Below are 22,968 nucleotides of genomic sequence, written 5' to 3' on the forward strand. Positions count from 1 at the left end.
TAGAGCTATAGGAGAATGTTAAAAATCAGATGGGTGGATAAATGAAGAGTTGTAGAGCGGCAAATTGATGAAGAAAGAAGCATTTGGAAAAATATAGTTAAAAGAAGAAACAGACTTATTAAGGCACCCTGGAATAGTTGCTTTAATATTAGAAGGACAGGTAGAAGGAAAAAATTGTGCAGCAGGCAACATTTGGAATATGTAAAACAAATTGTTAGGGATGTATGATGCAAGTGGTATATGGAAATGAAACAATTAGCAATTGATAGGGATTCTTGGAGAGTTGTTTGCATTAATCATGTTTTTTGTATGATCCTTTTATTACCCCTCTTTCATTGTCATAAAACTTGTTTTCTTAAATTGTTATGTTGTTTATTTTTGGTTGTTTATATTTTATATCCTGAGTGAAATCATGAAATTGTTATTAAACCTAAAAAGTACACTTAAAGATCGAAAGATCGAAAGATCTTTCTATACAAATGGAAATATACTTTCAAAAACACTGTGTTGCTTTTTCACCAGAAGTGTTAATTAATGGCATTTTTGGTTGTTACATGTATGGTAAAGCAACAATTAATTAATAATTATTAAAATGTTACATATCAGAAAAAGTAAAATGTGTCTTTAAAGATTTACATCTTATGAATCATTTGATGGAAAAAAAATTAAATTTTATAGTATATTAAACACTTTTCTTTTTTACCATTCTTAAGAATTTTCTCTATTTGTAGAAAATCTGCAGGAATTATAGTAAATTATACGTAATTATGTAACTTTTCTGTGTTTCCAAAGAAATGCAATCTCATTGTTCACAATTTCATAAATAGATTGTGTAAAATTTAAGTGTTTAAGAATATGTATTAGTTTCTTCATTTGTTAAAGGTTTTAAAGATTTCCCTACGCTGGTTTTTCTGGCAGTTTCAAAAATGAATTGTTTTGTTGGCCTCATTGAGGATAGCAATATTTTCTTTCTTCTGAATTATTTATTTTATAAAAACTATTGTGGTACATATATAATTCCATTTAATAAAATATATTCGCAAGGAAAAATATTTTCAAAGAAAAAGAAAATTTCCACTAATTTTACTGGTAAGCTTAGTTTTCTGTTAAAAAAGTATAAGTATTGCTTGCAAATGTTGGTATGAAACAGTAGTACTCTTTCCTAAAAGAATGACCAATTTTTCTGTATGTTTTAATAAAAGCTCTTCTTTCCTTTATAACATTTTTCCAACCTCTGGTTAGTTGAAAATATGTAGGCGACAGAAGTGTTTTTAAAGTGCTTTATTGTGCTTTATTTTTATTGTGGTATATCAGTTCAAAAAAAACTTCCAGTCTTTATTGCAATCAATAAATAGCAGTTATTTTTAATAGCAAAATATTGAAACCAACCATCAAAATTTTTCAAATTTATTGGTTTTATTTAAATAAAATTGGTTTATTTTTTTATTTAAATAAACAAAACTCTAAAGAATAAAGTTTAATATAATACAAAATATTTTTTTTCCATCAAGTGATTTATAAAAAAGTAACTTCAAATACAAGCTTTTGTCTTTGTGATCTATAACTACAGACTGAAGATATAAAGTTCAATGTTTATGCTTTGGTGTTAAGTGGATTAAAATAATTAAAATTGACATTAAGAAAGAATTATCCTTGGATTTAAGAATGATGAAATAACTATCAGTCAAAAAGGTTGATTATTGTTAATACTACTAGTGTATCAAAATGAATATCCTGTAAAAAACAGGCCATGACATCTTGAAATAATTGATTTGTTCTTGTTTGATTTGTAATAAAGCTACAATAAAATAATTCATTTGTGTCTACTTATCATATGAGATTCTGTACGTATGTTACAGTTTTGCTATATGAAAGTGGTTTTAGAAAATACATTTATAAATGAAATATATAAGAAATGATAATGTTTAATTTGTCCATAGTGGCTTTCTAACGTTCTTTGCCAAAAACATCTTCTCCAGTTGAATTTCAATTAGCCATCATAAACTACATGACACGTTCCATTACTAATAAAATTTCTCACTACACTTCTGATGGTATGGTGTACACTTGTTGAAGCATTTGAAATAAAATGCCATTATGGGAAAAAAAGAAATGGAATTTGTGGGGTCAGAAAAATCTGTCTCTTTTTAAAAATAATTTGTTTATTTTTAATTTGATTTGTTCTGCGTTATTAAAATCTATTTATATTGAATTAGTTGTATATTCTAAATCTATAATTATTTAGAACACTCAGCAGTTTCATTGCAGTATTCTGTTTCATACAGATATGTATATAATGACACCTATTGTCTAATTTATAATAATTTTATTTTGTTTTTATTCTTAGTCTTTTAATTTATTTGTATAAGCCTGGTTGTGTAAAGGAACAAAGTTTTATTTATTACTGCTGTCAAAATATTGTTATTTATGGCCTTAAATTACACAAATGACACACTCCGATTTAATTGTTTCATAATTCATACTTAGTTAACAGTATACTATAACTTAAATATTATTTAACTTGATTTTGAAGACAACTGTATTATTAAAACTTAACAGAACATTATCAATCAGTAAAGAAAAATGTATGATGATATCTATGTATATAAAAAAAACCATATCATTATTGATTCATAATCATTGCCCAGCAAAAACTACTGAAGATAAATTGATGAAAATTTGTGTGAAATTCTGAGTTTAAAGGGTTAATTGGATAACAATGAAATTTATTATTTTTTTATTTCTTGGTAACAAATTAAGAAATCAACTTGATTTAGGTGTGTGCAATTTTCATGTAAATATAAAAAAAAAATTATGTAGATTTTTTTAATTTGACCTTAAAAGGGATGAGGGAAGGTAAAAAAATGTTGAACGATGGTTGCAAATTTTTCTCATTTCTGACTATACTAAACAATATATTTAGTAGATTTGGGTTTGCAAATATTCTTCAGATAAATATCTCAAAATATTTTTTAATTATATTTTAAGAAGTAAAAAAATATAAATTGTTTTTTTACATTTTTGCCATTTTATGCTACCACGTTATTGAATCAGTCTTTTTTTATATATTTTAACATTGTGATGATAATTTAGGTTTGTAATTCTGATTATTTGTTTTACATGCAAAATCTAAAAACCAATTAGTTGGTCCTTCTTTCTTTTTCCTGTTTTGCCTTCGGTAATTACCTTTCAGATAATACTTTAGAGGATGAATGAGGATGATATGTATGAGTGTAAATGAAGCGTAGTCTCGTACATTCTCAGTTCAACCATTACTGAGATGTTTGATTAATTGAAACCCAACCACCAAAGAACACCGGTATCCACGATCTAGTATTCAAATCCGTGTAAAAGTAACTGACTTTACTAGGACTTGAATGCTGGAAATCTCGTCTTCCAAATCAGCAGATTTGGGAAGATGCGTTCAGAACTAGACCAACCCATGGGATTCAATTAGTAAGTCCTGTACTGACAAAACTGTTACTTTGAAGAAATTACAATACACTGATAGTTTTTCTAAATAGAATAAGTTTTAAATTTATATATCACTGTTCTCACAAGCTTGAGTTTAATGAATATAGAGGTGTCCAGAGCGCAGAACCCCCTAGGTTGACAGGAAACCAACTAAACATCTCCTGACCACGATGGAAAATGCAATCACATAGCATCAGCAAAACCGTGACAGGGAAGCCAGTTCTAATATATTTTTCCATTCCTTGCAAATTGCTGAAACTGATTTTTCAACATCTATTTTAGTAACAGTTATGATTTTTGTGACTAAATTTGCAATATTTGGTTATGATAAAACTTATTGAATTTTTAATCTATATGAACTTTGTATAGTGTTCTCTACCTGCAGTTCTTGCTTTTTGTGATTTCATGATTTAGGTGTTTAAATATTTGCTTGATAATTCACCTTCAGAAAAATAATGTTTTATATCGTAATATATTATAAAATTAACCCATTATCTTATAATAAAATAACAATGTATCGCATACAGTTTAAAATCAGTTCTTATTTCCACACAACTTTTATTTCCAGAGGAAATTTCCAAGGTAGTTAGTTCTACAATAATCATTGTAAAACTTCTCATCTTTATTATCAATCTAAACCAAAGGTATATTAAATTATTAGGTAACATGGTATCACAGTTAACAATCTGTCCAACAATGTGGTACATATATAGTTCAGTAATTTTTATTGTATCCTAATTTTTCTTTGGAGCCCATTTATTATTTGAAATTCCTATTAGGCTAGATGACACAGGCTAGATATAAATTGTACATATACTGATGAAGGCTATACCTTATTGATTCCTATTTGGCAAGTATCCTTGAGGTAGTATGAGTGTTAACGTTAATTAATAAAGAAAACAATACTTCAGAGATCTGATAAAACTATGGACATCCAATATCCATGGACGATGTCCATCGTTATCTCATCAATAATCTCAGCCTTAATCACACACGGAGTCTTAATTTATTCAGGGACATAGTAAGTCAGAGTATTAAACAAACTGAAAAAAAATTAATTACGGTCAGACTCCTATTTAATCCCAATCAGTACAGTTATTACTGTTCTGCTACAGTAATTACTTTTTAGTGATTGTATTGTATGTGTTTATATTACAACCAAATTCAACAAATACATTATTTTTTTTCTTTTATTAGCTTGAATTTATGAAAAAATATGTAATGACAATTTTTACAGTTATACCTTTTCTTACTTCAGTTAGGTGGTATATTTATTATTTAAATTTAACTGTAAAAACACATAACAGTAAATCATAATTTCTTATTAACAATATTGTTTCTAGTATTTTTAAAACTGCTAATATGATAGAAATGAAACACTGGATATTTTCAGCTGTTTTTGTTACAGTATTTTTAACTACTTTAGTCAAGTTTATATAATTTCAGCTCCTTTTCAAAGTTTTCAAGTATCATTGCAAACTCAAAGCTAATATCCAGATCCTCTTTTGTTGTTCCATCTGGTAATAATGTAAAACACGTTTTACTAGCTATTCCTGCCATTTCACTTTTCCATTGCTTCTCAATATTTTTCCAGTCATATCTATCTTTTACTGGATTCACTAAATGATTGTTTTTCTGAAGAAATACTTCAATACAGTACTTTGTTGGTGAGGTAGTCATGTCCCATATTTCATCAGGATTCAATTCTGAAATATATTTTTTTAAATATTAGTATTGAACTAAAAAAAAATTGTATATATATAAATTTTAAATATGAAAATATGTGTTGCGTGCAACAAAAATTGTACCTGATTCATTTTGGGATTCTACATGTAACAAGACCAAAATATACTGCATGTGATAACTTCACTTTCTTTTGATTCTGATTGACATTTTGTCTTTTTTTAAAGAAAAATTTTTACCTCCAAGATCAGATTAAAGAATCATTGTAACATTTTTTTCACATTTTTACACAAACTTTCTGTATTAAATATATCTTGAAGAAAAGCTATAATTTTGGAGAAAAGAGATACATCAATTTTGAAATGGTGGCCATCACCATGTGACGTATTTAATATTTTATATCTTTATTATTGTTAATTTATCAAAATATGATTTTACTAAAAAAATCTTTAGTTTTTTGAAAAAATAGTAACTAGCTAAGATTAGTAAATGTAATATATATGAGATCTGGAAAAACTCCAAACAAAACAACCAAGTTTTTTGTTATTACATATCTAAATATTACAAAAAAAAAAATATTTTTTGTTGTAAACTAGATTAAACAACAAACTTATAAAAAAAGACTGAGAATTTTGTAGATTTACAATATTTATTACTAAATTAAATTTACTTGGAATCATTAAAAAAAATATTATATCAAAGCAATTAACAACTCCAATATTACTAATCCTTATATAACATAAATACAAGTAACAGATTAATAAAAATTAATACATTGCAAAAGTAGGCTACTTACTAATAACTAATTACTAATTACTTACTACTAATTACTAATTACTAATAACTAGTAATTAATTATTAATTACTTATTAATAACTTATTAATTACTTACTAATAACTTATTTTTTAAATAAACTTATATTTATTTTTAAATAAACTTTTGGAAGGAACTCTATTATTTTGTCAGTCAGGAGTTATATTCCATTATATTAGCTATATTAGTCACCTGCTAGTATTTAAAATTAGCAGATTCATTTAAGCATCGATGATCTCAGTTTTCTGTTTATTTAGTTTATTATAGTACCTTTACTCTATAGGTAGTAAATAATATTTCACTATTTAGTATCATTACTAAGTAATACTATGGCTGACTATTTCTTACAAGTAAGTTAAAATTTAGGATTCCTAAGATAAATCATGAAAGCTATACACACTAAGGTTTGGTTCACTTATAATATTGATTCTCAAACTTTTTTCCCCATTCCCACATTGAGAATCAAACATTTTCTAGAGCCCCAAAATTTTCAAACTTACCATCTGTTAAAAATAATAACCGCAATTGCTGTTTTTAAGATGCGCTCTTAAAAAAAATATTTTCTTGATAAATATTTATTTAACAGCAATTATAATTGTTGTTTTTAAATGGCATATCCTATTTCTGAGTTGAAACTTACATTTTAGTTTTAAATATCAGAAAAACATAATTTTTGCCTCTTTTTTTTAATCAGTCATCACCTTCCTAGACCACCTGAATGTCCCCAATTTTTTGTGGCTTTCTACCGCACCCCATGAAGGCCTCCAGTGCCCACAAGGGGGTGTTATTGACCAGTTTGAGAACGAATGAGTTATTAGAACTAAGCCATCCAATTGTAAATAAATAGTGATTTTACAAGGCTAGTTATCAGTTGAAAAAAATCAGAACATGATTGTACAACCATGTAAGAACTGAGATAACCATTTCATCAAAATTTTCACAATATTTTATATTTCTGCTAGGATTATCACAATTGATTTGCGAATTATTTTCTTCCCTTCCTAGGATTGTCACTCTAGCATTCATAGTTGCAATTGTTTAACTACAAATGGTGGAGTGACAATGCTAGGAAGGGCAGAAAATAACACCCAAATCAATCATTTCATTAAAATTATACTTTTGAAAAATTCAAAAGATAAATCGTAAATGATTAACCAATTAAGCAACTTTGGAAAGCTAAAATATAGCTATAGGTCTGCTCAAAAGATATCTGGCCTCAATGTAAAAAAAATCCTGGTGGCTCTAGTTTCTCTTGTTTCTCTAGTTCTTTTTCTATTGCCAGCATCCATGACTCAAATGGTAGCGTATCGGCTTTTCAACCGGAGGTCCCAGGTTTGAATCTGTCAGGTATGGCATTTTTACATGCTACAAAAATTTCCATTTCATCTCATCCTATGAAGTAATACCTAATGGTGGTCCCAGAGACTAAAAGAAAAAAAAGAAGGATTTTCCTGCCATTCAAAACATTACTGGTATGATGGTCCAGAAATAGTATACAGCTGTGCCACTGTGTTTTTCACGATCCCCTATCAGCTACCAACTTATGACCATTAGCTTAGGGAGTAGCTGACTAGAAGTAGTATATCATTTTTAATATGTATTGTATATTGATTTGATATGTAAAATAGTTAAATTTAATGTATTTAAATTTCATATTATTTAAGCATAAAGAGTGTTGGTTTTTATACGAGTATATCTATATATTTGATAAGTTATATTTAATGTTTGTGTGTGTGTGTGTGTGTGTGTGTGTGTGTGTGTGTGTGTGCTCATGCGTATGTGTGTTTCTATGATCACCTGTGAATGTTCTGATAGACTACAGTATATATTTGTAGTTATTTTTATAGTAAATTTTGTTTTCAATTATTTACATATTTAATATTTTTTTTCTGAAAATTGTGTGTGACTGTTGGTTGAGTGTATTAAGCATTGTATAGTTTTTTATCACTTTAGCCACAGCTCCACCTGGCAAATGGGATATAGAAAACTATTTAGTAACTTGTTTTCTTAGCTGAAATATGAATTAACTCCTTATTTTTATGACTGAATTTCAAAGGAAATTAAAATATTGCAAAGTTATGTTAAGTTTTAAACCGAGATGAAATAATATTCTATTTTTTTGTATTTCTATTTTTCAATTTTTTTTTTTTTGTAATTTAAGTGTCATTGACTACTATGGCTCTTAGCAAAAATAAATACTAATTTGTAACTAACACTATCTAACCTTTGTGACTTTACGAATTAAATTATTTAACAGTATTCAAAATTATTTAACATTGTTTAAAACTTGAATTTTGTTCTTACTTTATATTTTTCATTTCTATGATTCCACTTTCAGAAATATTCCAATTGTATTATCTTATACTGAAAAAAAATCACTAAAGTTTAAAGAAGTTTTATATTTTTCCATCTGAATTTTACATTCTTTTGTTAATCTGTTTATTTTAAATTCAGTAACATTGAAAGCATGTAAATATGAATTGTAAGGTATACTAATGTGGTTAAATTTGGAGAATGACTAATGGCAGTAGGTTTTAATTTTATAGTTCTTACAACTATGAAAAAGATTTTAATTATATATATTCCTACATCAATACCAAATTTCTAACTTTCATAGCTTCGTAACTTTCAACACCAAAATAATCATTTAAATAACATATCATTAATTTTATGATTCTTTTATCTTTTTTTCAAAAAAAGGGGAGAGGTAAAGCTTTATTTTTTTCTGCGTGATGAATTAATTCACCACAGAAGCTTATATAGAAGGTTGTACATGGGAATATGGAAATGGAATTTTGTAGCATATGAAAAATATCAAGCCTGTGGTTCAAACACAGGAACCTTGGATGAAAGGTCTAGATAATACCACTCTGCCATGCAGATAGGAGATTGATTATATTATTTTATATAATAGATTAATATTACCTGCCAGAACATCCCCACACGAATCATTTGATATTCCATTGAGCAGATCTTTAGCCTAATAAGGAAAAAACTCAACATTAGAAATAAATAATAATTCTTATTTATTATTAATTCTCAATTTTATTCTTAATTTTATCATTAATTATTATTTTTTCTTGGAACAATTTTTATTTTAAGAATAATAATATTTCATAACAGAATCAGTTGGTCATACCCAGTCATAACTCAACCAATCCTGACAGAATATTGTTTATTAAAATTGAATGAATACAACACCAGAGTAATCTGAGCATTTAATTACAATTAAAATAAATAAACCTTTAATTAGATTTTAAAATTAGTGCAAATTAGTCCTTTAATTAGATTTTAAATCAGTGATTGCACTGTTTTATTTATTTAAAAAGGTTTGGGAAGGTATATTTATTTAATTAGAAAGGTTTATTTAGAATGATTGTATAATTAATTTGATTCTAAATAAAATGGAAAATTCAAGAAAAGACTGCTGAATAACAACAGATGATAAATATTTGAAAAAAGTGTGACAATAATAGTGTAGTACAAAAGTAATATTTGTTTCAGGAAGACATTCTAATACATATGTAGATATTATTATAAACAATTTCTAATGTGGATCAAACTGTTAAAATAAGGGAATATTTTAATAACACTGAAAAAACAGATTTAATGATAAATTAATTTTCTAAATACATCATACAAATCATAACTTTTTAGGGCTTATAAAAAAAAGCTTCTGTATTAATAGTTAAGGACTGTTTTTTTTTTTCTTTTTACAGACTAATTAAGTGAGGAGGCTCTCAGTTCAACTCAAATTTACACTATTTTTATTTATCTTTGTAAAAGTCTTACTCTCCATTATTTTGTAAAAAAAGTTTCATCAGTATTTTTTTTTTTTTTTAGTAAGGTTTTCCTTGTAATTTTAATGAACAAATTTATTGCCTACATAAATAATTTTCTTTTTTTAGGCCTCTCAAATTATAAATAAAGATAAAACTGAAACTTTTCAATTCTTTAAATTTCAACTTTTTGAAGTCATCACAAATTTAAGGGTATTAATTTAAGAACAATTTTTAAAAGTTTAAAGAATTAAAAATGTATTTATTTAAAGGTTTTAGTATTGATATTTGAAGCATATTTTATTAAAAAAAAAAAAAATTGTTATTAAAACATTGCATGTGATGCATAAATATACAAGGATACTTAGAAAAGCATACAACAAAAATATAGTATTTTTTAAGGCTCTTATCTTTTATCAACTGCAATTAATTCAGCTAATTCCTGTACTTTTTCTGTTTTATATTTCTGGAAGTCTTGTTTCAGAATGGCAATTATCTTGTAATAGAAGTGCCATTGTATTTTTCATAGGTCCTCTCAGCTCAAGTGACCTCTATGTGAATTTTCACTCTGTAAATTCAAGGAATTACAGGGGAATATATCTTGAATGTAAAGTAAGGTAGGGAATCAAATGTTTACTTTAAAAAATTATGGATTATGTGCAAGGTAAATGGGTGGGGGTTTGATGAAATTTCCACTAAAAAGTTTCTAAAGATCTTGTCTTTTAGAGTGAATCTCATCATAAAGATGTTTGGAAACTAACTAATAATATTAAACTAACTAATGATCTTGAGAAATTATTGTTTTTGATGTACAACTTAGTAGAAGTTAAGAAAACAGTATTGCTGTTGCCTCAATTCAGTATGTCCTGCACAACATTAGTGAAAATCTTAAATTGTTCTGTTGATATCGGCTATCCTACACTTTCAAGATATGTATGTATGTATGTATGAACATTTACTAGAACTATCATCAATTTTTGGGATGGTCAAGAGATCATAACTAAATCAAAATTGTCATTTACGATTAAATAACAAACTTGTTTTTTAATATTAATATTTCACCATCGTGATGATCTACTTAAATGCTGATTGCTTTCCATAAAAGTTTGGCCAGTTTTAAAATGGTTGTATTATTTTTTTAATTGTGTAACCCCAATTATACGATCAACAAATTCTCATTTACATTATTCTTCTTCTCTCTCCTGACTTCTCAGTAAAAAAGATTTGGAAATTGATACTTAAAAAAGCAAAGTTTCGATGACATCTCGATCATTTAGTCATCTTGAGAACCTTTCATATTTGTAGAAGAATGAAGCTCACCACTAATTTGGCAGGTTAATTACTCATAAAATTTACTAAAAAACTTAGAAGTTTACTGTAAAAACATCTTTAATTGTAACAGAAATACAAATGAGTGAGGAAAAGCATGATAAGAGCTCATTCAATTTGTTGAACTCTATGACACATGGAAACACTTTAAAATGATTGATCATGACACACAACTCAATTTCAAATGTCAATGAAATTGATCATCTGAGGACCTTTTTAGTTCATTATCTTCAGTTCCTTCTTCAATAAACTTACCACCGAAAGAGTTATTATAGAATCTGCTTTTAAAAATTTAGGAAACTAATCTTTTTAAATGTTACTGTAGAATATTATTTTTTCAAATATGTTCAATCTCTATTGGGTTTGTTCATTTAGTGCAGTATTTTAATCAAGATGAGTGTAATTAACTCTTAAAGTACTCCAGAAAAGCTCTTTTGTTTACTGAAAGTATTAATATAACACTTTTAATAATTATAATATCAATAAGTTCTTTAACTTCATTAACTGCTAGTTCAACGTAAAGATTAAAAAGTAATGGTGATAGGGAACATCCTTGTCGGACTCCCTTTGTTATTACTGCTTCGTTCTTAGGTTCTTTGATTATTACTGTTGCTGTTTGGTTCCTGTAAATGTTAGCCATTGTTCTTCTATCTCTGTATTTGAATCCTAATTTTTTTTTAAATGCTGAACATTTTTTTCATATATTCATCAGCTTGTATAATTCAAAATAATCTCCTCTTCCATAACTTCTTCCAGCTGAGTTTCCTGTATTTCATGTTTTATTCTTTCTACATACAGGTCCTCCATTTACTCTTCCCATTGTTTTTTTATCTCATCTTAATAAACGCTTTTACCATCTTTCTTCTCCCTTTCTCTCATTTTATAAGGAAAATTTCTTCTTCTATCCCATGTGACATTTTTTACCTTCTGATACATGTCATACTTCCTTTTCTTTTCTAAATCTTCTACGTCTTTACATTCTTTTTTTAATCACTTTTCCCTATTTTTATGTGTGTCTCTCTTAAATCCATTATTCAATCTTTGATAAATTGCTCTGTTGTATTCTCCTTTATTTTTATATTTTCTTCTTTCTTTCTTTCATTCTTTGTATAATTTCTCATGTTACCCAAGGTTTCTTTGCCCGGGTGCCTTCACAAAAATGAATTCCTTTCTCTGCAGCTTCCCTCATAGATGATTTTATCCTTGACTACATTGTGTCTGCTAGTTCATTTTCCCTTTTGTCATGAGTAATTACCTATGTCAGCATTTCACCCACTTTTACTCTCCCTACTCCCTCTAGCCCCTCAATGTTACATTTCTTCACCTTCATTACAGTTTGAATTCTTTTTAATCTTATTTTCATTTCCATTATTAGCTAATTACCATCACTTCCTATATCAGCTCCTGGAAGCCCATTTACCTTCTTAACAGAATTTCTGTATCTATTTTCAACCAAAAAATGATTTATCTGATAGCAAAACCCATCTGTTGGTCCTGTCCATGTATATCTTCTTCATTTATGATTCTTAAAAAAAACATATTCATAATCAACAAATCCTTCTCTTGGCAAAATTCAACCAGCCTGTCTCTTTTTCATTTCATGTTCCCAATCTGAACAACTTGCCTTTGTCTTTACACCTTCACCTTCTCCCACCACTGCATTCCAATCCCCCATAATTATTTTACATCAATCCTGTTCATTTTCTATTAACTTCTCATTGTACATCTTTTTCAAAACTTTATCCTTATATTCGTTGGCATATACACCTGAACTATTACTAGATCTTTTGGCAGCATTCCAATTGCTAAATCCATTCCTCTGTCATCCAGGTAAATTAATTTTTGTACTCTTCTTGTTAAACTACTTTTTACAGCTATTCCTACTTCGTTCCTGAGTAATTCCTGAGTAATATAAGGTAACTTCACCCCTTCTCAAGTCTCCTCTTCCCTCCCATCTGCTTGCTTATCCCTACTACACTTATTTTATTTGTTTTTATCTCTCTCTTCAAGTTTTTCAAATTCCCTGATCGTAGTAATGTTTTCACAATCCATGTAATTATTCTCACTGCTTCATCTTTTCTATGACAGTCCTTCTGCAATTATTGGGGTAATGCCCAAAACCCATACCACTGCCCTCTAAAAAGGCCATTGGCACTTGCAGGGGTGATGTTCCTTATTTTGGGAGCTGTTCAGTTTCTTTACTTGTTAGCCACCTGTATATACCCACCAACTTTAATATATACAATCGTTAACCTCCCTCTCTATCATGATGAGATGATATTCAGGATTTTCCCTTCATGAGATCTAAAACCTATTGGCATTTCCTAGATTCTCTTGTACTTTCAGAGAGGAGAATACAATTGTTTTTCATATAAAGAGTGTTTTTAGTTGAACAATTAAGTTGAATTTAAATTTATTAATTAACTGACTTACGTTTACATTTGCTAAGGCTTCTGCTATATATCCATCTGTGTATAAAACTACAGTGTATTTTGCATCCTGAAAAAAGATAAAATGAAATACCAACTGAGCATTAATTTCTAGCTGTATAAAGATTACTAATTAAATATGTAAAATAAGTAATAGATTCCAACAAATTTAACAACAAATTAGCTCTCCAATGTGTAGTTTTTTCTTCTTTCATAAATTATCTAACATTATATTTTTTTAATAGGTAATGTAATGTTAAAAGTGGATGTAATACAATTGAAGTAATACAATAAATTAAACTATTACAGTCTGACAAGAAACTGCAGATTCGATTTTTCAATTTTTATATGGGTGGGTGTCTTACAAATGTACCTTGAAATTTGCAAATATCATAGTGTTCCATTGCACATCGAGCCATCCGGTGCTGCGATGTAGTGGGTGCTAGTGCTCACCGGAGATTACTAGCATTTGATGTTAGAATCACGAACAGAGCGATCACGTTTCGTTTCATCTGGATGGACACTTAGATTAGTTATATTCTTGATAATGTTCAAGTATAATAATGTATAAAAAGAAATTAAACACAACAATTCATCAAAGGCAACTAGGAGTTGTTTTTTTTTTTTTTATTATCAACATAATCTACAGTCCATACTTGCTCTAAAATCTACCACATAGGTAGCAATAGTTTTTTTTTTATAATTTTATTATAGATATTTCTAATCAGAAAAAAAAATGAAGTAATATGTAAATAAGTAGCCTTGCTCAGGAAAAGTGATTAAATGACTGTTGCAATGATTTGTACTTTAGTACAAAATTTTAGATGCCAGATAGTTTTAACATTGTATATCATTTCCTTAAGGGCAGGATTTCCTAGCTTAAATGACCAATTAAAAATAAAATTAAAATGAGTTAATGTATATGAAAAAGAACAAAGTGATAAATATAATACAATAACAAAAACAGAATGTTGTATATTATTCAACATTAAAAACTGTACGTATACGGGGAGTACAGATGCAAACCTGTACATATTCATATTTTCATACATAATATGTGGTACAAAAATCCATCCATATTTGTACAAAATTTGTATATCTCAGAATTTATCACTCTAGAATGCATTGACTCCTCACCTTCAGTGTGTACCATATGTGTCTTTCTAATAAAATAATTTATACTATTCTATTTTTGTTTTCTGTTTCCAAAAATTATCTTTCTGATGTAACAAAATAATATTTGTTAGTAAATAGATATTAAGCTTTAGTAGATAATAATAAAGATCAATATGTTATTGATCTTTTATAATTAAATAGGGCATGTATTTTTTAAGTTACATATGTTTAATTATCTTTTACATAATAAAATATTGTTATTAAGTGGTAGTATTATTACTTACAAGTATTGAATAAGGAAATTGTATGAATAAATGATCACAAAGATCATTCATGGACACTGCATTTCGTAACACATTCAGTTCACCAGGATGCAAATATGTCTCAGATTTTGTTCTTATTATCATTACACCAGATCTTTAAAAGAAGTTTACAATAGTTAATTTATTTAAAAATTCATGAATGTAACTCTTTTATTTTAAAAATTGAAAAAGTACAAGATATTTTAAGATCACTAGACTAATTAAAAAAAAAAAATCAGCTTTAGTTAATTACACTGGTCAACATGATTTTTGTCTCACAGATACCAATAAATGTACTTAATGCAGTTTTTTATTCTGTTTCCAAATATGTATTCAGAATTTCTCCATCACCAACAGTTTCTTTGTTATTTTAATTTTTTTATATATTTTAAAACATTTTTCATTCATTTGTTCATTATCAAGTAAAAGCTCTTAGAGCATTGTAAATATGTTGAAATCAAATGAACTAACTCAAAGGGTAGTGTTGCTACTGTTGTGCAAGTTCAGACATGTATAGAAATGTACGAATATGATCTACTGTAGCACACATTCAACAGAACGATGCCAGTTGTGAGATAGTAGTGAACTAGTAAACACATCATTGTGTGTCAGAATTATTGTGTATTACAAATTTATAACTTTATTTTTTTTATTTAGTCGTTAGTTACAAAATGTAAGTTTGTTTAAATCATCCTAACAATTTTTTTATGTGTGTGGTGAAATCACTCTCAAGTCCCAAAGGCAAAAACTTACTCAATTAGTAAAAAAGTGTTATGAACTTTATTTCGAGTGTAAAGTCGGAGTCTAAACATAATGTTAAAGAAATGAGGACTTTTCGTTTTAGATAGCTTCTGTGGCCATCTTGAAGATTCTGTGAAGAACTGAATCAATGAAATGCACACAGATGCTGCAGTTATTCTGGAAGGCCTTACTTCTGTGCTGCAACTCTTGGACATGAGCATCAATAAGTCGTTCAAGGACCACATTAAGAAGTTTTACACTAAGTGGATGGCAGATCGTGGATGACAGATTGTAGATCGTGGATACCGGTGTTCTTTGATGGTTGGGTTTCAATTAACCACACATCTCAGATGGTGAACTCGAGATTGTACAAGACTACACTTCATTTAAATTCATACATATTATCTTCATTCATCCTCTGAAATATACTTTACAATGGTTCCGGAGGCTAAACAGAAAAAGAGAGAGAGAGAAGGAGAGAGAGAGAGAGTGATGGTGATCATACATTCACGAAGAGTGGACAAATGCAGAAACCTTCAACAGAGCTTTATTACAAGTGGTTTGTCAAAGCCTGGGAGAAAATTACTCTGAATATGATAATCAAGAGTTTCAAGTAATCAAAAGTTTCTTGCCCATTGGATGGAATGGAAGATCACCACATACACAAGGATTCTGGCGACACAACTGAGGGAGAGACTGACATCGATGACAGTGAAGACACGGACGATGATAATGAAAGCAGCAATGTCTCCGAATAAACAACTGTGTTCCATGTAATTAAAACACAATACCGCACTTTTTGAATTTTTGTTAAAATAATACAATTGTTTCAAACTGTATCGTAAGTCGTTCATTTCTGTTTTAAGACATACTGATACCTGTGAACCTGAACAAAGCCACGACTGATGTCAAATAGCACGCATCCTCAAATAACAAGACCTTTTTATCTGTATAACTTACAATAGTTAGTTTTTAATAAAACATACTAAATTCATAGTTCGGTAATACAGTTATTTCTATTTTTATTTTCCAAAATACCGTTTGTAAGACTTGCCTTGAATATAAGACCCCTCCCCCAATTTTTGGAGTATAATTGCGTTAAAAAAGGTGGTCTTATTGTCGAGTAGATACGGTAACTAAGTAACCGAGACTTCATTTTGATTTTAAAAATATCATGATGAATCACATTACACTTGATAAATTAGTTACCAATAATGATACAAATAGTTTAATAACTTTTGACTTTTTATCGATAGTTTGAAAATTATGATAGAATCTTAATTAATTGTTACGATTAGACTTAAATATATTAATAAATTAATTTTCATGCAATACCTTGGATGTTTCTCGAATACCCAATCTTTCTTCGTGGATGCTTTTTTTTTGATATCTATTTCCTTTTTTTTTTTGATACTTACAGAAGAGTGTGTGGTACTTGCATTTACAGAAGAGTATTGACCAGAAACACTTGTCTGTTGGCTGTTGCGAGTACGTCGGTTCGTTTTATTTACACCATTAACGCAACAATAAAACATACTCAATAAAGTTAATATTAATAAATATTTAGTATATAACATTTTACTTTATTTTACTCTTAAGAGGAAAAGACTTTTAATGTTCTGATGTTCTATTGAATAAAAAATACACATTAAAAACCCTTTTAGCACAGACGAACACAATTTATATCAATCTAAATTTTTCTTTCATACTTATTCATTAAAATATATTTGTTTCATAATTTAGTACTGATTATGCATATTAATCAAAATTAATTGCAACATTTTTATTAATAGAAACAAACAGTTTTTTATTTATTGTAATTTGACTCTTTTGTTTCATTAATTTTACATGATTTATTACTTCAAAATGAAACTCTTAGCTTTTATCTATTTGAATGTAGGAGTGCATTTTACAAGTCCCAATATACATAAATATTGTCAGAAAAAAAGAAATGATTATTTAAAATAAACAGATTATTATATTTTAATTTAAAAAAAACATTATAAACACAAAAGTACATACATGTAAAAATGAATAACAGGAAAGCTTGGAATTACCATGATACTAATGTAAATGTTATAAATATTCCAAATAATTAAATTATCTTCAAAAATTAATTTAAAATTGTAATAAGATTAAGGCTATTTATTAGGAAGGATTTTAATATATTTTTGAATGATTAGCTGCCTCTGTCATTTTTAAAGTTGGTGATAATTTATTTAAAAAGTATTTGACCTAATCTAAAAATAATAGACTGGATATTTTGTTTCTTAGCATTTATTTCCCCTTAATTGATTTTTACTTCTGATACTGTAAAAATAATTAAAATTATTTGTGAGAAATCCATTAATAAACACAAATACACCGACCAAAAATAAAACTTCCCATGACACACTTAAAATGTTATATGCTGATAACCAAGAATTCTTCAGAAGTTATTTATGTAAAATCCAGGGCTCTTTTCTGTTTTCTCCCTCAATGGTTTTTTTTCACATTATGTATTATGTATTATATTTTATATTTTTTCTTCCGAATCAGTGGATATTTGGAGGTATTTGCAGGGAAATTATAATTTAACCAAACTTAATTCTAAATCTAAACTTAATCCTTCGCTCGCTAACTTTGACTAACGAGCGTAGGTTAAGTTTGGTTAGATTATGTTTATAATTTCTCTGCAAATACCCACTGATTTGGAAAAAACTGAAAAAATGTGGCTGTCAGAAAAAAAACCATTTTGGTGGAAAAAAAGACCCAAATCCAAAATGTCCATTTTTTCAGTACAAGAATCAACATCAGATTTTCCTTATTAGGATTAGTCCAAAACCTAGTACTGCAGCTTAAGATATTATGACCTAGCTGTATTGTGTCACCTTTAATGGACTTCGGTCTACTAAGATATTCTACTGTCCAAGTTGGATTATTCCTTGAGTGCTCCTTGCGAACATAGGTTGGATAGAAATCGAACACTTATTCAGAATTTAAGGAGTGCCCAGCACTGGTTTTTTAACGAGGTTAAAAAACCTTGCACTGGTTTTTTAACGAGGCTATCACCATACTGGGAAAGGCTCTCCCAATCGATTTAGTGGTGAAAGTTCAGGTGGCCATGTGGAAGTTGCGAAGAGGCAGGGAGGCCGAGGTATTTGGGATGCGGCTTTGAGCTGGACCTGTACTGGAGCGGAACGGTGATTACAATGCACCAGTTCTAAATTTTGTTCAGTTGCCCATCTCCCGCCTGAGGAGGAGGATCTACAGCCTCATGATGGATGCATGGCAGCAATAGCATCACAACATGACTAAGGGAAGGTCCTTGTATAGATTTATACAGGATTTTGGAGGATGGTATGCCTCTCCTTCATTTTTAAGGGCAACGGATGCCCAGGTGCTCTCCAACCACGCGAACTTGAACCAATATTTGTTTCATTTTCGCCTGGCAGCTGATGAGCTGTGCATCTGTGGGGAGGTCCAGTCGAACGAACATATGATTTTTGACTGGGGGGTGCAGAACTCAGGCCCTCCTGGAACTTAGAGGACAAGGGGAAAATTGGCCACTCATAAGCAGCGAGTCAATGTGGCGAGATCCGCATTGTCGGACCGTGTGGGTGTTCCTTGATCCCGTTGCTTCGAGGTTGAACTGATTCGAGACTCAGTAGCCGTTTGTAGCACAGACATTTGGTCTTATGCTTTAGGGAGACCAAATGGGGTGGTGGCGGGAGAAATGCTATGCAAATTAGTCGATTCCTTGAGTGCTATCTCTGAAATAAATGTACATGTCATTATCCCATCTAACTTTTAAGTCAATATTAGATCCAAAAATTTTGAACTGTACATATTTCATTGTAGAATACAGTAGGATATTCAGATAATTTGGAATTATATTTATTTGCATATTTTAAATAATCCTGTTTCATTTTTTTTAGTTAAGAAGTAGTAGATTTTCTGAAAACCTCTGCAAAAACTTTTTACAAAAAATATCAATTTGTTCTTTTAACTTATGAGGATCTTTATTGCTTATACCTATGCTTGTATCATCTGCAAATTGGGTTAAACATGTATTTGGTGTAATAATTTATAGATCAGTAACAAACAAGATAAGTAGAATAGCATTGGAAACAAACATTGATTGGTGGCAAACCACTTGTTTAACAATATTTCAGAGTACGGTCTGGTCCTTATTCATAAAACAAAGCTGAAGTTCTTGAATCAGTGCATCAAGGAAAGAATTCAGATAGGCAGGTTAAATTCACCTACAAAATTATAATTAATTACAATTTTCTTATCGGTATGTTGTGATTAATGACTAAATACATGGATGAGGTTGCTAAAAGTTTCCAGTCTCATGTTCTATATCAAGAGCTAATCGTACAGATCTAAAACGTTTAGTGTAGATGTCACAGTGGTTTTAAGTTTTTTTCAGTGCTTTTTTTTAGTTTTGTTCTTTAAGGAGACATTTAAAAAACACAATATAAAACAATAATAATGTGAACAATTTATAAATAATCTGCGAAAAATTTTTTTATTCTAATCCTCCCAAGTCCAAAAAATCTATTTTTGTTTGATGGACCTTTGTGCATATGTATGTATGGATGTCAGCCTGTATTTTATCTTAACACTCTGGACCCTGTTGAACGATTTTCTTAAAATTTGGTTGACAGGTACTACCTTCATGGGGAAAGAATGTATTATTTTTTTTTTAATTTAAAAAGAGATGGGGGTGTTTTGACCGAAATAAAATTTTAAATCTTTACTGGGGCATTTTACCAAAAAAATCATTCTTACGAAAGTTGAAGTTCTTTTATCAAAATAACAAATTACCAAAAATGTTTATTAATATTCAACCCCTCTCCAAAAAATTTCTTTATATATTTTTTTTCTTTGTTCAGTTATATCTTGCTGCATGAAAGTAGTTAACGGAAGTTTCTTTGGTTCTATATTTTCTGCATCAATAGCCATTCAAATTGTTATAAAAATTTTTTCCCAACCCAGTCCAAAGGTTAGTAGTAACAAAAAACGATTTTTAATTAAAGAAAAAGTATTTATTTTAAATTTAAATCTATCTCGCAAGTTTCCATTGAATTTAAAATGTAAAAGTTTTATTTTTTGATAGCTCTTACTTTTAAGTATTTTTTTTTTTTAATTAATTAAAAATGTTCACCCTCTTCGAAGAAAATTATTACGGAGAAAATTTCTATATTTTGAAAACAATTTATAAGATTTTTTACAAATTTTCAAAGAAAATGACAGTATTACTTTCGGTCGCACTGTGGGATTGAGACTGAATTTTTTTTATGTTTTGAGATATGAGTAGTACAAAAATACCATTTATTTAAATAATATATATATATATACACAAAAAAAAAATTTATGACTCGAAAATATCCAAACTATCAGATCAATTTCATTAAAATTTAGTTGTACTGTAGCAATTTTCTGAAGTTGTGCTTGTGAAAATTTCACGAAGATTGGTTGAGTCGTTCCTGAGTTACGCTCAATTTAAGGTCGACAATAGACAACTTCAATCTGAACGATATTTTTCGGTGCCATGGTGGGATTGGGGGGTGAAAATGAATTTTCTTTGTGTTCTGAGTATGAGGACTACGAAAATACCAATCATGTATAAACTTCTGTAGCTCGAAAAACTCCAAACTATTGGATCAATTTCAGTTTGAAATTTAAATATGCTGTAGCAGTGCATCTGAAGTCGTGCGTATGAAAATTTAATGAAGATTGGTTGAGTCCTATTTGAGTTACGCTCTATTGTTTCAACACGTTTGAAAATTTTGGGGTTCGAAAATTTCCAAAATAAACTGATCAGTTTCATTAAAATTTTGATATGTTGCAGTAATATATTTGAAATTGTGCATGTAAAAATTTCATGAAGATTAGTTCGACAATTTTTTATTTACGCTCAATTTAAGGTCGATAACAGATAATATAACCTCAATTTGAGGTTATGTTGTCTTTGTATTGATGTAGTTTTCATACACGCTTATGCAAGAATCACAGTAATGTGCAAGTTTAAAGTTGAAGCTTGTGTATAGTAGGGTTTACTCTTTATTTTTAATTATTTCATAAAATTAAAATTACAGTAATTTAATTTTCTTACGATATTAAACAAACAAAAGAAATTATACCTCTTCTAGTTCTTTCATTCAATTTATGTTTTGTATATTTCTTGCGCAAATATTATACAAAAAATATTATGCTGCAAAATAAAATAACGAAAAGTCGGTCTTCTTGTTTTAAATTTATTATCATCACATAGGGATTATTTTTTTAATGTTAATCTTACTCGAGTCCTTCCCGTTAAATATGGGATCCCCTGAAACGAAAAAAAATTGTTTCGCCATTTCAAATTATTATTGGTCAAAACGTATTTTATTAAACAATAAAGTCATTAAATTAATTTAATAAACCTCCCAAGATGGCAGAGCTCCCAAATATAAAAAAAAAAAAAAAAATTTTTTTAATCTGGATTTTTGAATTGAAATTTAAAAAAATGAATCGCATAACTTGATCGATGTTGCCTGGAAAATTATTGCAACTTTTTTCCGCAGATTATTTAAAATTTATTTAGATTTTGTTTTTGTTAAATTATTACTTTTTTTAAATCTCCTTAAGGAACAAATCGTAGAAAAAGACCACCAATGTTGTTAGATTTTTTGACCGATCTATATATCACCGCATTCAAATAAAAATCACTTGGAAGTAAATTAGCGTATTTTTTAAACAAAGTTATTATTGCAAAGTTTTGGATAAAATAGTTTCTTTATGTTTGTAAAGACGCGTACTTGGATGCTCAGATTTATAAATCTCCTATATTTTTGAATAATATTATTGGTTGTTTTATATTCTATACTTGAATAATATTTCTCTTTTTTTGTGTGTGAAAATGATATGTGTATATTTTACTGAAAGCTTCTCACTTTATATAAAACAGGCTTTACAATAAGACATTTTTATGGAGATTTCAAAACACAGTATGGGATGTGTTTTGAATAATAAAATACGTGTGAAATCCTTGTTAAAAAAAGTGAGTTTATGTAAGAAGATAAAATGTATTCACTGTCTGATAATCAACAGTCTTCCCGCTTTCTGTTTTGACTTCAAGTAAATATATTTATTTAGTCAACATATAGTTATTTATGCAAATTCATAAATACGTGATTTAGTATTTAAATACTATAAGGGCTGCCTAGATACAATACATTTATTATTTGATTGCAATATAAATATGCTTATCACTGATAAAGCGTTTTGCGAAGTATTCTTCCATATAACTTCTTATTTGTAATAATTATTAT

The 22,968-nt window shown here is 28.5% G+C and overlaps 1 protein-coding gene across 1 annotated transcript; it reads right to left on the minus strand.

Annotated features, from left to right (window-relative positions):
- Window positions 1–4,646: 4,646 nt before the first annotated feature.
- On the minus strand, window positions 4,647–17,345 carry LOC142327563 (uncharacterized). Its single transcript, XM_075370721.1, has 5 exons — window positions 17,003–17,345; window positions 14,909–15,041; window positions 13,513–13,578; window positions 8,897–8,951; window positions 4,647–5,180 (listed from the first exon to the last, which is right to left on the minus strand). Exons 1-5 carry the CDS (start codon window positions 17,242–17,244, stop codon window positions 4,897–4,899), a joined length of 780 nt encoding a protein of 259 aa, XP_075226836.1. The 5' UTR covers window positions 17,245–17,345; the 3' UTR covers window positions 4,647–4,896.
- Window positions 17,346–22,968: the final 5,623 nt, after the last annotated feature.

This window comes from Lycorma delicatula, chromosome 7, assembly GCF_047948215.1.
Source record: "Lycorma delicatula isolate Av1 chromosome 7, ASM4794821v1, whole genome shotgun sequence".
Classification (NCBI taxonomy): domain Eukaryota; kingdom Metazoa; phylum Arthropoda; class Insecta; order Hemiptera; family Fulgoridae; genus Lycorma; species Lycorma delicatula.

Excerpts from the sequence above, each read along its gene's own strand:
- LOC142327563 (XM_075370721.1), bottom strand. The coding sequence starts at position 17,244 with ATGTTATATACTAAATATTTATTAATATTAACTTTATTGAGTATGTTT. Across the intron at positions 13,579-14,908 it reads AATTTCCTTATTCAATACTT|GATGCAAAATACACTGTAGT; the intron begins GTAAGTAATAAT and ends ATCTTTTTTCAG. Across the intron at positions 8,952-13,512 it reads AAGCCTTAGCAAATGTAAAC|GCTAAAGATCTGCTCAATGG; the intron begins GTAAGTCAGTTA and ends TTTCCTTATTAG.